Source organism: Castor canadensis, chromosome 3 (genome assembly GCF_047511655.1).
Source record: "Castor canadensis chromosome 3, mCasCan1.hap1v2, whole genome shotgun sequence".
In the NCBI taxonomy this organism is placed as follows: Eukaryota; Metazoa; Chordata; class Mammalia; order Rodentia; family Castoridae; genus Castor; species Castor canadensis.
In genome coordinates this window covers 71659451-71677876 of record NC_133388.1, presented here as the reverse complement: position 1 = coordinate 71677876, position 18426 = coordinate 71659451, and the positions used below count along the sequence as shown (strand labels likewise).

The 18426-nt window shown below is 37.7% G+C and overlaps 1 protein-coding gene across 21 annotated transcripts in view; it reads left to right on the top strand.

Annotated features, from left to right (window-relative positions):
- Npas3 (neuronal PAS domain protein 3) overlaps nt 1-18426 on the top strand; it is an 869823-nt gene that overhangs the window by 429327 nt on the left and 422070 nt on the right. The window contains exons 1-2 of one of the 21 annotated variants that reach the window (XM_074068186.1): nt 1706-1768; nt 2964-3035. The exons of 19 other annotated variants lie outside the window; for them this stretch is intronic. In XM_074068186.1, coding sequence (XP_073924287.1) covers nt 2994-3035 — 42 coding nt within the window. In that variant the 5' untranslated portion in view covers nt 1706-1768; nt 2964-2993. Of the gene's footprint in view, nt 1-1705; nt 3036-18426 lie in introns of those variants that run through there. One more of the 21 variants, XM_074068187.1, reaches the window with a different exon arrangement.

The window sequence follows — 18426 nt, the reverse complement described above, 5'->3', positions numbered from 1 at the left end:
ATGGAATGCAGGGTAGGATAGGGTCCTGCCTCAAAAGAAGAGTCCATGTTTTACAGAGTCTGTTAAGGATCCCACGTGGAAGAAAAATCAAGTCAAGATTTACATTTCTGTTATTTTTCAGGTTTTGAAGATAGAGTAATAGCAAACACTGGACTAGATGGTCCACATACTATTTTGGTCTTGCAGGATTATTATTAGACAAATGAGAACACATGGATTCTGTACCAAGGATTTTTTTAAAAAAATTTGTGGTCAATGTAATAAGGAAAGCAAAATGAATAGTATTTTATGTGTATTTTTGTTATTTGTCAAATGCTTCTTATCACAATACTACTCTAGTGTCAGACACCAGCCATTTGTAGAAGACCACACTGAAGGTTCTGGTGGAGGAAATATGTTGGGAGTATAGGCAAAAGGAGCTAGTTATAAAAATGTTGGGCGGGTGTAGAGAATGCCAGTACTGTTGTTACTGACATCTCCTTTAATTCATCCACTAAAGAAATTAAAAGTCTGACTGGTACAATTCATACATCTTAGCAATGGAAAGTGAATATACATAAAACATACCAAAAGCTAATACAAAAATTCAAATTATTATTTTATTAAAATGCAGCCTAGCCAAGTCAACATTCCTTCTCCAGCTGATGTTAATATTTTCAAAAAGACTTTTGTGAGAGTGATAACTTCAAGTGTATTTTCTATCTTATTGATAAGTTAGAATTTCACCCGTATTTATTTTTTGGAACTTATAAATAAAACAGAAATAATCATCTCTAGGAAGTTGGTCATCTTCTTCCTGGTGGCTTCTGTTGGTTAAGTAGTATCCCACCAGACATCAGTGCTAAAGTGAAATAAGATGATTTCAAATAATAGAAGCATTCTGAATTAATTCATTTAGTTGCAATAGAGGGAGGAGAGAAAGGTGAGTGACCCTATACTCCCTGTATGATCCAGACTGGTAAGAAAATGGAAAACTAAATATAGAAAAAGAGAAAGTTAGTGAATATATTTGCATATGCAAATTAGCTTAATTGATACTGCTTGCCTCTACAGGGATTTTTCATTACAAACTGGAGTGCTACATTGTTCAGCTCATATTGAGTAATTTAGTAACTAATGAGACCAGTTTGCACTAATTTGCATATGATAAATGAGCTTAATTGCAGTAAATAACTTGGAGGCATAATTACTTAATTTTCCTGTGTTGCATGGCTTTTAAGTTCACGTATGAACAACTCAAGATAATTTTGCATATTTAAATTAGTTGCTTTTAAATTTTCTTGAACAAAAAAAAAAAGGAACACACCTTATCAATTGAGCTGTAAAACAATCGAAAGTAAGGGTTACAGTATTTTTATTTAAGAAGAAAGAATAGGAAAGAAAAGCAGAAATTTCTCTTTTTCTCACATCTTCACCTCAAATAAGATATCACATTGACATTTAGGAAAATGTTTTTAATGGTGAAAGCTAATTCACAACTTCTGTTAGTAGCTGGCAGTCTTGACTTTTGAGATAAGGTTTATAAAAGAGATGTGATGTGTCTACTGCCTAATTTGGTAAACTAATATCAACTGGCCAGTTGGCGTCCCCACCTGCATTGCACAGCTCATCTGTGTTGCACGGCTTTGATGAAGCTGGCCTCACTCTGACCCCAGTGTTTGTTTTCTATCTAGAATAATGCTTCATACTTACAGGATCATTTCCATTGCAGAATCTCCATATGATGTGCCAAGAATTATCCCATTGAGCTTCACATTATCTGAAGAACGTATGTTTACCAAAATCGCCATTCTCAAAATTGAAATATGGAAGCATTCTGAGTTGGTGGCAAATTATTTCATGATACTATATTGCCTTAAAATTTCATTTTTTGGAAAAAAAACGTGTAATTTATTATTCAAAACTAATAGGCTGTATAAAAATCTTATTCACGATTATGAGAAGGTATATAGTTATGAAAGTTTTAAACCTGTTATTTAAAACAATCATTGTTGCTTTAACACATTGTGTGTCAAAACAAAGGGGATTTTCATTTGCCACAGTTTAGAAAAATAATTCATAAAATTTTTTTCAGAAAAACTCAATCCCACCAAATCCAGTATAAGCTTCTATAGCTTTCAAAGATGTGTCAGAATAAGTACTAATATTAGGATACTCAAAGTGTACAATTTGGGTCCCTTACATATAATAGTTTCTCAGGTAATACCTGATGAATAAAAGAATTAATAAATATTAGCAGGAAAAGTCAGACTTAACCTCAGGAACTGGGCCTTGTCTAACCTCTGTGTTCCCAGCTCAGTTTTCATCTGTATCTCTAGACATGAGGGAGAGCAGGCAGACTCAGATTTTGACATCCAGCCAAACTTGAATTCACATTCCAACTTGCTCATTTATTAACTGTGTAGACCAAAGATCTCTCCCTCTCTCAGCCTCTATTTCTTCATCTTCAAAATGGAAAGCACAGTCATAGATGTCTGCCTGGAGGCATGTGGGCAAAGATTGAGGGAGATGGTGTAGTTAGGAGTGCTGAGGAATAGAACCTGCTGTGTAGAAAGTGTTTGATGAACATCTGCTGGTATTTCTGTTGAGTAGTCTAAAATACTGTTCAGGTTTCAAGGAAACATGTCAATGCTTACCAGGAGTTTTTTTAATGTAGAAATACAGAAACATTATCCATAAAAGCCTCTCAGGTTGACAGATTAATCTTCATCGACACAACAAAAGTGTTTGCATTCATGGTATTTATATTTGATAATATGTGTTAGTTCAGAGTAAAACATTGAAAATTTGGTAGTACTGCCACAATTTTTACCTCAAATGAAAATCCGTCTCAAAAACCAAAAGAATTGTGTAAGTAGTGTTATCAATTTAGAGGCAACTAGGAAAAGCAGAGCTTATGAAGGGACTCCAGAATCAAAGTTCCCCTGGACTAATATGTGATATCATTTCTCTTCTTATCACAGCCTATAACCTCCTCAACTTACTTAGAAAAAATGGGGATAAGCAGACAATCAGAATTCCTGAAGAGCTACAAGGTAGAACCAGTCATCACCCATTGCTATAAATTATGTTAGCAAGATATTGAAGGGTACATATGAGTCTGTTCACACATGTTACAGAAACTGTCATGTCAAAAGGGTACCTTTGCATGTTGGGATCAGAAGGGAAGACTTCTCAGAGGGATTTCCATGGTATATGTGGCAGGTACACATTATTCTGGTTTTTATGTATCTTGTTAACTTTGATTTGTAGAATAAACATGTCATTGTTTTCTGAGAAATATTGTGAGTGGTGTGGGTAGGAGAAGGGTTTTAAGGTAACTGTTGGTGTCAAGGAAAGTTGTAGTATTTGGCCACTTGACTGAAATTAGTAAATGGGAACTTTCTAGTCACAAAATTAATTATGTCAAGTGGCCTGGATCTAGAGAAATGAGACAATAAATCTAAAAGCACTTAGCTGCAGTTCAGTAAATATTTACTGAGTACCTAATGTGCATCAGATTGAAGAAAACACTGGGAGACAAAAATGAGTCATGGTTTTGCCTCTCACTGTTCCCACTGTGAGTGAAGAAGGACAATAAGCAAAGAGAATAACACAGTTCCATTGCAACACAGACTAGCAGCTGTTGAATCAGTTGCACTAGGATTCGAATCCCTGTTCTTAGGTAAGTGGACTTGAGCAATGTATTTAAACCTTCCATGTCTCAATTTCCTTGACCCAAAACAGAGATGGCAACATTTCTTACCTCACAGAGTGCTGAAAGAATTAGATAAGATGAAAAAGAAAAAACAACAACAAAGAATAAGATGAGATACTATACAAGGTGCCTGGCTTAGATGAGATTCTACATACAAAGCACACCTGAGTGTCAAGAAAAGTTGGCTGTTCTTCCTCATATGTGGTCATTAGATCAAGGACAAACACAACAATGGGATTGGACTATGAGCACATGATAAAAGCGAGAGCACACAAGGGAGGGGTGAGGATAGGTAAGACACCTAAAAAACTAGCTAGCATTTGTTGCCCTTAACGCAGAGAAACTAAAGCAGATACCTTAAAAGCAACTGAGGCCAATAGGAAAAGGGGACCAGGAACTAGAGAAAAGGTGAGATCAAAAAGAATTAACCTAGAAGGTAACACACACGCACAGGAAATTAATGTGAGTCAACTCCTTGTATAGCTGTCCTTTTCTCAACCAGCAAAAACCCTTGGTCCTTCCTATTATTGCTTATACTCTCTCTACAACAAAATTAGAAATAAGGGCAAAATAGTTTCTGCTGGGTATTGAGGGGGTGGGGGGAGAGGGAGAGGGAGGAATGGGTGGTAAGGGAGGGGGTGGGGGCAGGGGGAAGAAATGACCCAAGCCTTGTATGCACATATGAATAATAAAAGAAAAAAGAAAAGTTGGCTGTAACAGAGGCTGGCCCTGAGAAGCAACAGGGGATGGGGTCACCCAGCCTGGGGCCAGTCAGTGAGCACTTGCTGTGGCCATAGACTCAACACAGTTCATGCCCTCCAAACAGGCCTTTTTAAGTTTGGTGTTCATCTTTTCCTACATCCCTGTAGGACTAGTCTGAGGGCCCTAGCCTCATTCTCACACATGCATTCTCTTAGCTGGTCACATACAGTAAAGATTGGGGAGAAAAATAAAAGAGCAGCGATACCATTGTGATCAGGAAGATTTTATTTGGGGGCATTCTGGTAAGCATACTATTTGCAAGGAAAGGAAATGTCTTTAATTCTTTCTCAGGCATTAAGAGTGCCTGAATTATTTGGCAATTAAGTAGGATAGAAAGATAATTATACTATTAATTTTAAAACTAGGCAGAGGTCTTGGAAAATCATAAGGTTGTATGTCACATAGGAATATGAATAATTTTCTTGTTTGTAGGTCTTTGACATTTGTAGTGATGTATATAGATATATGCAAATCTATTCCAGAAAACAGTGTTCTTCTTGGCTTTAAAATACTCTTTGGTAATAATAGACACCATACTCTTGTTACCATATCAGCAAAGAATGACGTGCGATAGAGTGGCACCAGCTGACTGTCATTCAACCATGGACCCAAAACTCAGTCATTGTGGCAGGGGCTGCTGCTTTTTCATCTCAGTCTCCAGAACTGCAAAAGCCTTTTTGGGCTTATCTGGGTTTGAGTGAGTGGACGGTAATGTGATTATTTCTCAAGCTAAGCTGATCGTTGATACCTGTGAATATCCTGAAATAGTGGTATTCTAAAAAAGAGACTTGGAGAAAGTGGATTAGAAGACAAATTAGAATTATTTAAAAATACCTCTAAATACAAAAAGAGCAAAATTGAACATATAATTCAACAATTATTGTACTACAATGTCACACCTATAGTCTACTTCACTGGCCTTTTAAAGACAGAAAGATTATTACAGAAGAATTTTCCATAACAAGACCTCACCTCTTCTCTCCTCTCCTGCTCTCTCTGTCTCTCTCTCTCTCACACACACACACACACACAGATCGCTCATCTCTCATTTCTCGTGTATGTGTGTGGTGTGTGAGTGAGTGTGTGTGTGGTCAAGTACCTTTTATTTCTAACTAAATGGGGGGTGGTTTGGAAATGTCAGAAAACAAGAAAAAGAAATTCTAAGTAGTTGACTTTCTGTAACTAACAGTTGTGGAAGGAGCAGCTGAGTCCAAGAGCTGGCCCTCCAGCTACAGCTCATGGGTGATACAGGTTTGCAGATGGTTTTCTTTTACTGAGCCTGACCTGAGTAACACTGTACCCATTAAAGAGCACAGAAAACCAGACCTGTAGGCACCCAAAGTGAGAAAGGCATTGTGGGGATCGTGCTGGGGAATGGGGAGCTGCAGGGCTTGCCACTAGGTTCCATCCTCTGAGCTGTGGGTGTGTACTGTGGGCTGGCCCAGGAGCTGGGCTAAATATGCCCGGTACCCAGTCTCCAGCTGTTTTTATTACTGTCTGCCAGCTCCTTGTGAATATCACTTAACAGACACTTGCCAGCTCAGAATCTGATGATTTATGATTGCAAGGTAAAGACTCCATTGGACAATGTTATTTTGTGACAGTGCAATAGAACCCTATCTAAGAAAAGAAATGTCATAGCATTTTGCTTTACCTCTGTTGAGAAAAATAAAACATTTGGGGACATTAGTGAAATTACTATAAGCATTCGTTGTTGTAGATGAATAAAATACATAAGCAGTAGGTCAGATTCCCATAAGGCTGCTACTGTAGGAATTGTCTGGTGAGAGTAGCTCTTTCCCTCGTTGCTGAGGACATAAAAAATTCAGGTGACCTTTTAGGTCACCAGAAAAATGCCCTCTGAAATAATCCACTCTCATACTTCACTTTCGGGTGATACAATGATTTAGTAAATTTTGTCTGGTAAAGAGATTAAAGCAAGGGTAGAATTGACCTAAAGAATCAGAAAATTCTCTTTTTTTATTTTGTAAGTGGGAAGTCTGTGAGTTCTACATAAATACAAAGGCAAATGATAATATCAATGACTATTTTAATTGCATCTTTAATCCATAAGGATAGTTCAATGACATTTTAAATTATACTTTTAGAATTGTAGTCACATAGGAGATAAAACTCAGTAACTATTTAATAATGCATAGTAAGATCAACTGTATCCTCTCTTGAGATCACATTTAGGTGGACTGAATGTAAAAGCCCAATCCAGAATTTAGACAGCATTTAATCTTCTGGAAGTCATTGTTGGGCCTTTCTAAATATAAGGTACCCAGGCCGAGTCCTTTGAGTTGGTACCTATTATCTCTACTGAGTGATTTTGAGTTGGTACCTATTATCTCTACTGAGTGATTTTGAGTTGGTACCTATTATCTCTACTGAGTGATTAGTTTCACTGGATTTGCAGCTAAGCTATATAATTTTTTTAACAGAGAATTGGATTGTTGTAGATCAAACCATTGTCAGTACTGGGAAGTTACTAATCAGCTTTGGAAATTTATGTGGCTAATTATTGGTAATTAATTGTTAATCCTTTAACTTGACATTACTCTGAGACTGCAGTATAGTTAGGTTATTTGTGGTGGGGAAAAAAGTGGTAAAGTGACTTTCTTCAGGTCCCACAGCTGTTAGTAACTGGCACATCTGGGATTTAAGCCCTATGGGACATGCAAAAGAGCCAGAGAGAGAAGAACTAGAAGAGAAATATTAGGTATGAAATATTTTTACAATAGAAGTTTTTCAAGTGACATACTTTCATCTGTAATTTGAATGGAAACTAGAGGATACCCACTTTTGTTTAATAAAGAAATATTTGCCCTGAGCGGAAGACAACATTTTAAAGCTTGTCATTTCATTCCTGAGAAAGTATTTGAGGAAAATGACATGGCTCAGCCCTGATGCTGACCATTTTGTTGTCTCCTGCTGAGGCTCGCCATTTCCATAGCCAGTGGGCTGTATTGAATCAGACAGAAGCAATAGATCATTAACAGAAATGGAGACTTGAGGCAGCCTGCAGAGACAAGGCAGGGGAAAATCATTTGGGGCCACATCAACAAAACTGCATCTAATAGAATGTCATGCAACTACGTTTTGGGGTTAGCCTGATTTTCAGAAAAGCTTAAGGAGCCTTAAAAAGCACAAAGTAATTCCCACGCACATACACCAAAAATAGTCATATCTAATGAAAGTATAGGGGAAATGCTTATTTCTCAACACTGAATTTTCTCCTATTGAAAAATAGCTGTTCAAAATCCATCTAGTTAAAAACAAAACAGGTTTTATTTCCTACTGACACCTCCATTAGCCTTGAAATCTTCAATGCATACCACTAATCCAAATTAAATAAATACTATTTATTTCAATCAATATCTAAATTATTAGATTGGGCTTCCAGGACCCTTGGAATTTCTTCTGGATTCTTTTTTTTTTCTTTTATTATTCATATGTGCATACAAGGCTTGGGTCATTTCACCCCCCTGCCCCCACCCCCTCCCTTACCACCCACTCTGCCCCCTCCCTCTCTCCCCCACCCCCTCAATACCCAGCAGAAACTATTTTGCCCTTATTTCTAATTTTGTTGAAGAGAGAGTGTAAGCAATAATAGGAAGGAGCAAGGGTTTTTGCTGGTTGAGATAAGGATAGCTATACAGGGCATTGACTCACATTGATTTCCTGTGCGTGTGTGTTACCTTCTAGGTTAATTCTTTTTTATCTCACCTTTTCTCTAGTTCCTGGTCCCCTTTTCCTATTGGCCTCAGTTGCTTTTAAGGTATCTGCTTTAGTTTCTCTGAGTTAAGGGCAACAAATGCTAGCTAATTTTTTAGGTGTCTTACCTATCCTCACCCCTCCCTTGTGTGCTCTCGCTTTTATCATGTGCTCATAGTCTAATCCCATTGTTGTGTTTGCCCTCCATCTAATGTCCACATATGAGGGAGAACATACGATTCTTGGTCTTTTGGGCCAGGCTAACCTCACTCAGAATGATGTTCTCCAATTCCATCCATTTACCAGCGAATGATAACATTTCGTTCTTCTTCGTGGCTGCATAAAATTCCATTGTGTATAGATACCACATTTTCTTTTTTTTTTTTCATTTTTCTTTTATTATTCATATGTGCATACAAGGCTTGGTTCATTTCTCCCCACTGCCCCCACCCCCTCCCTTACCACCCACTCTGCCCCCTCCTTCTCCCTCCCCCAATACCCAACAGAAACTATTTTGCCCTTATTTCTAATTTTGTTGTAGAGAGAGTATAAGCTATAATAGGAAGAACAAGGGTTTTTGCTGGTTGAGATAAGGATAGCTATACAAGGCATTGACTCACATTGATTTCCTGTGCGTGGGTGTTACCTTCTAGGTTAATTCTTTTTGATCTAACCTTTTCTCTAGTACCTGTTCCCCTTTTCCTATTGGCCTCAGTTGCTTTAAGGTATCTGCTTTAGTTTCTCTGCGTTAAGGGCAACAAACGCTAGCTAGTTTTTAGGTGTCTTACCTATCCTCACCCCTCCCTTGTGTGCTCTCGCTTTTATCATGTGCTCATAGTCCAATCCCCTGTTGTGTTTGCCCTTGATCTAATGTCCACATATGAGGGAGAACATACGATTTTTGGTCTTTTGGGCCAGGCTAACCTCACTCAGAATGATGTTCTCCAATTCCATCCATTTACCAGCGAATGATAACATTTCGTTCTTCTTCATGGCTGCATAAAATTCCATTGTGTATAGATACCACATTTTCTTAATCCATTCGTCAGTGCTGGGGCATCTTGGCTGTTTCCATAACTTGGCTATTGTGAATAGTGCCGCAATAAACATGGGTGTGCAGGTGCCTCTGGAGTAACAGTCTTTTGGGTATATCCCCAAGAGTGGTATTGCTGGATCAAATGGTAGATCAATGTCTAGCTTTTTAAGTAGCCTCCAAATTTTTTTCCAGAGTGGTTGTACTAGTCTACATTCCCACCAACAGTGTAAGAGGGTTCCTTTTTCCCCGCATCCTCGCCAACACCTGTTGTTGTTGGTGTTGCTGATGATGGCTATTCTAACAGGGGTGAGATGGAATCTTAGAGTGGTTTTAATTTGCATTTCCTTTATTGCTAGAGATGGTGAGCATTTTTTCATGTGTTTTTTGGCCATTTGAATTTCTTCTTTTGAGAAAGTTCTGTTTAGTTCACTTGCCCATTTCTTTATTGGTTCATTAGTTTTGGGAGAATTTAGTTTTTTAAGTTCCCTATATATTCTGGTTATCAGTCCTTTGTCTGATGTGTAGCTGGCAAATATTTTCTCCCACTCTGTGGGTATTCTCTTCAGTTTAGAGACCACTTCTTTTGATGAACAGAAGCTTTTTAGTTTTATGAGGTCCCATTTATCTGTGCTGTCTCTTAGTTGCTTGCTGCTGGGGTTTCGTTGAGAAAGTTCTTGCCTATACCTACTAACTTGTCATTGGGAGGTGGGGTTGAGGGGACAAGTTTTGCTACTGAGATCACTGCCTGTTACTTTTGGTGTTCGGGAAGTTACTCATTTTAAAATACGTATGTTTCACCAGTCTCCTCCTTAAATGTACACCAGTTTAGTTGGGGCAGGAAAAACACAAACCCTGTGTGTTGATATTAAATAAGCATTCACAGATAGTTTGCTATGTGAGGCTCACCAAATGTAGCCTTGAAGAATATTTAGATGTTATTCCTTGTCTCAATTTAGAATACATTTTTATATCCTTAGTTGGAGTTAAAGGTGTAGATGTGGAGGCAAGAGCTGAAATTCCAATGGCTGCATTTACAACTACTAAAATTTAAGAAAGAAGTATCATTTTCATATTAGTCTATCATCCATATTCTGAAAATTCCCCCACTTAGTTATACACAAATGTATCCATGTGACTTTTTTTTTTTTTGGAAAAAAAAAAAGAAATTCTAGAATGTTTGTGTTTTATCTTAAGCTTCCTAATACAGTGTAAGCATCTTGAAGATGGGAAATCATGTCTTGTTCACATTTCTCTCTTCCTCAGTGTTGTACTCATCGTAGGTACAACACACGACATTCATCGTGTGTTGAAGAACACATTCGTTGAATTGATTTGAATGTGTGCAGACAATGAATACATAGAACTTCCACTGGATTGGTCTCGTTTGTTTTGAGTAACATTATCGCCAAGTCAGAGATACTAAATGATTCCAAGGTGTACTCTCGTCACTTGCAGAAGACATTTACATGCTGGACTCCCATTAGGGTTAATGCGTTGTGCACCCAAGTCCCCATGCATCAGTATGAGAATGTCCTTCTCAGCCAGGAGGGCATTAAGAAACACACAGTCCTGTCATAATGTCATTTTCCCCTTAATTTTCTGATTACTTACATTTGGTTTGGTCCTAATTATGAATACCTTTAATTGCCTTATCACAGTAATGATTAAATGTGCCCAAGTCAAACCTCTTTGAAAGAGAGAACTCCTTCCCAAGGCTTGGCATGGGCACACTGAGGAAGAAATTAAACAAAGGAACTAAAGGCTTTGCACCTTCCAGATGGATGACCAGCCCCCTTTCATGTCTAGTGAATGTCTTCCTAAGAGACCTAGGACTGATTTTCATTTTGGACTTTTTCAAAACTGGAACTCAACCCTCTCGCTGTTCCTTTTTCCATCACACTAAAATCTACTGCATTATTTTCATTAATCATCCTGCCAGAGGACAGTATTGGAAATGAAGTATGAGTCAGCTGTTCTTTAGAATATATCTTTTTAAATAAACTTTGAGATCCACATGATCCCTAAAGGAGTACATATCTGTGTTTGCCTTTGTTCTCTCCCACTGATATGTGCAAAACAGCAGTGATTAAAAATTTCATGTTTCACAAATTGCAAAGTTTAAAACACTATTTAGAAATGATTTTTTTTTTTTACCGAAAAGGTTCATTAGCAATCGCCTTCATTTTAAGCAATATTCAAAAAGTGTTAAATATTGATAGAGGTGGTTCAGTTTCAAACTTAGATTATAAAAGAAATAACATACTGAGATTTTGTTTTAATTCTGTATTTTAATTCCATTTCTATAAAATGGATATATTTGGGGATTTTATTTTGAGATTGAATTATCTTAATTTAAAGTAAACACATAGTATTAATGTTTCTGTGTGGTTATTTTTAAAATGACGCCATTGTACTATCTTTTTATAGATCTTATATCCATCTTATGTTCATCTCAGAAATATCAGTTTGTGTATCACAGTGACATCTGTCACACAGCAATCTAATTGATAGAGTTCATATCAATCAAGCAAAGCTCATTTCCCTTAGTTCTCTCCCTTTGAGGCATAAGACATGCATTTGGGGTCAGAATGGAGAGATTTTTCTCCATTGGTAAGGGGTAAGTATGGTCTAGGGAGAGAGGGTCTTTGCTTTGGGGAAGCTGGCACCGCAGGAGGACACATCACTGTCAATTTATTATCAAGCTATCCTTTCTCCCTTGAGGAAGGCGTTGGCATTCTTAATCTTTGATGATTTGCACTTGCCAAGCATTTCTTTTTCTCATTTTGTTGCTCCCAATTGGAAGGAAAATTTCATCCTTTGCAAAGGAGCAAATGAAGAGTGGTAATGGGTGGGTGACGACACTCCCTTGCCTTTTTTGAAGGTTGGTGCTTGTGACACACACTGCTCCAGTGTTGTGGGGAAACTGTTCCAGGATCAAAGAAACACACACACAAATTATCCATCCTGGTGCATTTTCTTTTTAGCTAATTTTCCCTGTTGGAAATGATTGCATATAAATAAAAGGTTGCCCCCATAACACTTTTAGACAATGTACCCTAAGTTTCTATTCAATGGAGTTTTAAAAATTGCTTTAATAGTTAAGATTGATGAAATAATTGAAGAAATCAAGTTTCACCTGATAAGCCTCAGTACCAGAAAGTGGCAAGTGGACTAAGTCTCCAGAGTGCTGCTGTGGAAGGTGCTCACCTGGTTTACTGTTTTCAATCTCTCTGAAGCCTGGGCAGTGCCAGTGAGCACAACAGAGCAGGAGGCAGGCAGCCTGATACCCAGCAGAGAAACAATCAGGTCTAGCAGAATGCTCAGCTGCAGGCCAAGAAGGAAAAGCTGGCATGCAGATGCCAGGGCTTTGGAACTCATCTCTGGAGTTGCACATGTGGGCCCTACAGCTGCTCAGGTTATGCCACCAGTCAGTGTCCAAATCGACACAGGTACTATGTCATGAATAGTCAGAGGCATACCTATAGGTCTGGGTCTTTTTGCTAAGACAGCTGTCAAAAGCAGGGATGCTGGCCTAATGAAAGCTAATTTTCAGAGGGCCGTTCTAGGCACTTTGAGTGATAGTTTTTGATCACCCACAGTGTCTCGTTCTGAATGTCCATTGTTGAAGGGAGGTTGTGCTGCTGAAGAATTTGTGTGCACATGAACATATATGTATTTGTGAGTTTTGAGCCAGACTAAGAGTGCTCAAAGAAAGTTAGACCCAAATGACTTTGGATAGCTATTTAAATCACTGCATGGTGAAAAACTCTTGCTATAACTTATTCTGTCATAGAAATTTGGCTAACAAATTTTATACTGACAATAAACTGTTCCCCCCACCCCATCACAAGAGAAAGGGGAGAAATGCCCATGTCCATAAACTAGTATTTGCCTTTGAGAAAGTATTACCTCATCACAATAGCCCAGTAGCAGGGTGAATGATTCCACATAAACAATTCACATATTCTGTCTTTCTTTCCCAAGAAACAGACAAGAATAAGTTTATCTCTTGTTATTATCTCAAGTTAATATCTTGAGCAGCAATGACCAATGGGCAAATTGTATGCATTGGGGTTCGTTTTATATATACTTTCAATTTCAACCATTTATTTATGTATTCCTCTATCTTCATTGACATCATCAATTCCTGATGGATAAGAGGTTATGTGTAGGAGAAAAGAATGATTTGTGATGTTTGTTCTTTTCTATTTTTCTCTGTATTGGGAACCCATCTACTAATAATTTGGAGAACTTTACTAAGTTACTATGTCTGTTCTATTTTCTTATTATATTAAGTTTCGAGTTAAGTTAGAAAAACATTTAACTAAGCTTTAAGCGTTGTTATGGAAGTTCACATATTTTGCAAGATAATATATAACTGTGACTGACATTAATGAGAATTAGGTGGGCATCTCCACATGCCATTCTTACCTTTGTATTCTGATTTCTCTTTTCCAACAAGATAATCTAACATAGGAAATATGCACCTTAGCATTAGTGACACTTTTAGTCTTGTCCTAAATATATTCTTTTAGTGCTGGGTGTGACCGTGACATTCCTGTTGATCTAATGTGTGCAGTCAGGATTGATTTTGTTTGACACCTTTATCTTAATGTTGATCATTTATGGGATCAACATGGAACCAGGCCCTCAAATCACCTATCACAAGCTAGGAGAAAGGCCTTAGCTTCATAATGTTGACTGTGATATAACCCAAAGTCTCACACAAATTTCTATATCTTTTGTACTGAATTTGACCTATTCAACATCAGATGAGTAATGATAATTTTAAACTTCCTGGGGGTTGTATGATCAGGAATATCCTGTCCCTGAGGGAAATGGCTAGTTAAGTTTCCACTAAGGCAACTCAGAGTAGCACTGGGCCTTAGTGAAAAAAAAAAAAAATGTATGTCTTCTTCAGTTATACTTCCCCATGCTGGCAAAATTCAGAAGCCCAGAGCCTCTGTGTTGCTGTCTAGCCATAGTATACAATTATGCATATTTTTTGGCCTAAATACTAAATAATTGGTGGGGACATTTTCCCAGGAAACCACATGTACCATGGGAGGCCATCAAAGTAGGTCCCTGTCCTCATTCAGGTCTGACATCGAGATGCCCAGGTTTATCAGTTTGGGGGTTGCCTGCACTTGTCTATACATCTTACTGGAAGGACAAGAGAGAGAACAATGAGCTGTGGAAAGTGAGTAGTTCTGAGGGTAGATTTCTGTACTCCCCCAAGTTCCCAGAGTGAAAGGTTGGAACGGTGGTAGGTCCCACAGCACAAAGGCCTCTCAGTGAGATGGTGCTTTGTTCATTACTCCCTAAATTGGACACCAGTCCATCACATATACATCTATGTTATTTTTCATTGAGTCTGGTACCTGCAGTTAGATCCTGCAAACACAAAGAAATAATAGTCATCATCCTTGTTATTGTGGGCATTTTTGTCAAGCTAAGGAGGAGCTAAAGAAATAAACAGTTGTGATAAAATTTAGTCATGAAAGACTTAGAGTGAAGGAAGCCTCTAAGGAAAAGGCTTGATTATACTATGTAGAATCAGAGAAGGTGCCATAGGTGGTATGACCTTGAGCAGAGCGTCCATAGATGAGCATGGTTTTACCAAGTACAGAAGAATAGAAAGACACCCCATGTGGAGTTTGCAAGGATCTGGGAGCTATGGTCACAGTATGGGGCTATAGAAAATTTGACACTGGCAGTGTATTCATTTTGATACCAAAGACATTTATTAAGTGCTTATTTTGTGCTAGCACAGAGCTGGACTCTAGGAATGTTAATGAGTAAAACACCCCCTGTGTTAGAGAAGCATACAATATTATATACACATAGCCATTCACACAGGATTTCAGCCTAGCAGGTGGAACAAAGTAGATGAGTCTGGAGAGAATGTCAGTTTGAAACCAATTGCTAGTGTGTGGGGTTTGGATTTTACTCCCAACACAGAGGGGACCCATGAAAAATGTTGAATTTGGAGGTATGACTGAGATCTCTGTGGGAGAAAGATAGGGAAGAAAAGAAAACATTCAAGAAAGAGACATAGCCAGTTAGTGGCTGGGATATCTGTGGGGCAAGAAGTGAGGCTTGTACAGGGGGAGATCAGAGATTGCAATGGAAAAGAACTGAGAAATGCTGCAGAAAAAGGCTTCTCGTGCCTCTTTACAGATGGGAAGTTAAGGCTTAGGGAAAGGTAAGGAACTCATTCAAAGACATAGGTGTAAAAAATGATAGAACTGAAGAAGAACCTAGACAACTCGTTAGAGACTGTGCTCTGTGGTTGTGATTAAGAGAATGGACTCCTAAGTTTTGAAATTGGATTTTGAAAAGATTTTCATTGTGCCCATTTTATGGGCATGTTATGTGAATTAAATAATATAATCCATATAAAGCCCTTTCCTCTGTGCCTGGTGAAAACTAAGGGATTCATACTGGCTATCTTTATTGCTATTTCCATCATTGTCTTCCTTGTAACACATTGTCCCTTGCCTCACCTCTATGGGACACATACCTCTGGTTATGCTATAGACTCTTAAGCATCACAGAACTAATGACAAGCACAGTTGCTGGAGAAGGCACTGTGGGTATTCTGAAAAGACAGACACCTTGGTATTATATAAGCTATTCAACACTCTGGGCAAGACTTTGTAAGAAGGTAACTAATGACAATTCTTTAAAACAAGCAAGCAGGGACTATTAACTCATTTGGAGTATACAAATGTTGGTTGTCTGAAACAATTATGACAAAAGTACTACCATGAGTAATTTGTTTTAGAAATTACACATATATATTTCCTTTAAGGTATTTTTAATGGCGACAGTCATTTCTCAGGATCCCTTTAAAATCAGCTTTACCATGGGAAAAACAGATATTGCTATGAGAATGCAAACAGGATAATACACTGACCTTCCTAATCACATGCAAAGTATTTATGTCCCTAGAAATGGAAAACTTCTTACCAAGATTCCTACTGAACCCTATTTGTGAAAGAGCTGGACATCCAGGTTCCATTCTTTCCCTGGCATAGTCAGGGAAAAGACTAGTGCTATCTTGTAGGGCTTGAATGAGTCTAGTAAGGTCTGTTGCTTGAGGTTGAAGCCATAATCTTAATTTTATAGAGTAAATTTTAGCAGATCCTTAGGATGAAACAAAGAGGCTATATTCTTGTTGATTTTTCTTCATGCTGGAAACAATAAGCTTCATACTTGTGTTTCATTTAATTTTGCAGCTACAATGTGATTAGCTCCTTATAAAAATAAAAACATTTTTCAAGTTGTTTTGTAAATGAAACACAAATGATTTTTGAGTGAAGAGTGTTGTTTCCTCTCTTTATGTGTGTTCATACTTAGTGCTGGTAAAATTCCATTATGTTTTGACTTGAACATTAAATATTACCTTGAATATACACTTCCCAGCAGTCGCATTCTGATAGTGACATATTGTACTGTTTGAAGGATGTCATATGGTCATCTGTCAGCCGAATGTTGTTTCATGGAAAGAATTTTATTCTTCACATGTCATCTAGAATGCCTCATGTTTAAAAAGGGAATACAGCAGTACTTACAAAATCTTATTTGAGGAGATTAGAGGAGGGATGGGTTTGAACTAGGATAGTGAAAAGGACTACCGTGTTAAGAACAGTCACTATAAAGAGGAAAGTGGTTGTATCTTTGAATATGTTCAACTTGATATGGTTGTATTTTATAGCAGAGAAGAAGATAGTTCCTTTTAGGACGTTTAGCACTATTTCTTCTTGTCTTTGGTCATGCAGACAAGGAGGGAAACTACACTCCTGGTAGTAAAAAGATAGAATAAGAGTTGCCTCCTTTTGCAATCTGAGAAAAAGGTTGCAGACGTGAACTTCCTATTTTAGGGTAAGAGTGACAGAGAAAAGAACATCTTCTTGCTTCAGAATAATTTAGCAGTCAATATTTCTATCAGCAATATTTCTTTCAGCAGGAATTAACATGCTGGCCCTTATCCAAAGACACCTCATCCCCTATTACATTATAGATCTGATCCAGCTGTAGCTGCTCTGTAGAGAGAGATGAGGGCAGGTCTAATAGCCAATTTGTAGGGTGCACTGCACCAAGCATGTGGACGATGGATGTTCCCCCTCGCAGTGGCAGTGCATTTTCCTTCTCTTTAATCTTTGCCTGGAATATACTGAGAATTTTGTGGATTCTGTTTTATTGCTGTCTAAAAATGGGGAGAAAAGTATACTTCTGTGTTACATTGCATTTTTAGGATCTACAGTCTATTCTTATATTAAGAAAAGAAGGATGACACCTGTTTGTTTTTCCTTTTATCACTGCATTTTCTTCCTAAACTCTCCCAAATTAAAATAATATCCTCCTATATTTTAACAATATAATAAAACAATTTTAGTTTTGTTCTCTAAAAAAATAAAATGAAGGTCATTCTCTGTCCTGCACTTTCTTTTACAAATGTGCACGTGGGAACATTTGCAGATTTTGTTCTTTACCAATCTTGGCTATTATGTTCATTCAAACTACTTAATGTCCATCAAGATAACCAAAAGGGAGTGCTCAGGCACAGAAGTCTGAAAATATTGTAATATCAAAGCAAATAATCAAGTACTAAGAGGCAAGAGACGGAATCTGCAGAGGAAAAACATAAGTTTGTGTTCTTTGGCGGGTTTCTTACCTCACCATCAACATTACTAAACTTCACTTCATTAGGGTTCAGTCTGTTTCAAAGGTTCTAGTAAGAGAGAGGGTGGAAGGTGAGGTGGAGCAGAAAGTGCATTTATTTCAGGGCTGAGGAGACATTGTGTTGAAGTTTTTAGCTCAGAAAAAGAAAAAGCACAAAGTGAGGGCAATGATAAGGACTAACCTGTAGTTAATCCTGTGGGGTGCCATGTTGTTCTTGGCTCTTCTGGAATTTCAAAGGTATTCACCCTTGGGTACATTGATGGCATCAGAAGGTCTCAGATCAAGCTTCCAGATGCACTTTATTCCAAGTATACCACAGTTTAAAAATGGCTGATTGAATAAGAGAATAGTTGTATTGATCAAGATAAGTCCTGTATTATGTAAATTATTTCCTAACAAATTAGCAACTAAAATTTTGCTAGACTGAATATGTAGATTATGGTTGGCATTTTCAATTTAATGAAAACAACTTAAAGTAACTAAAATTTTTAAGAGATATATATTTTTTGGTGAAACATTTGACTAG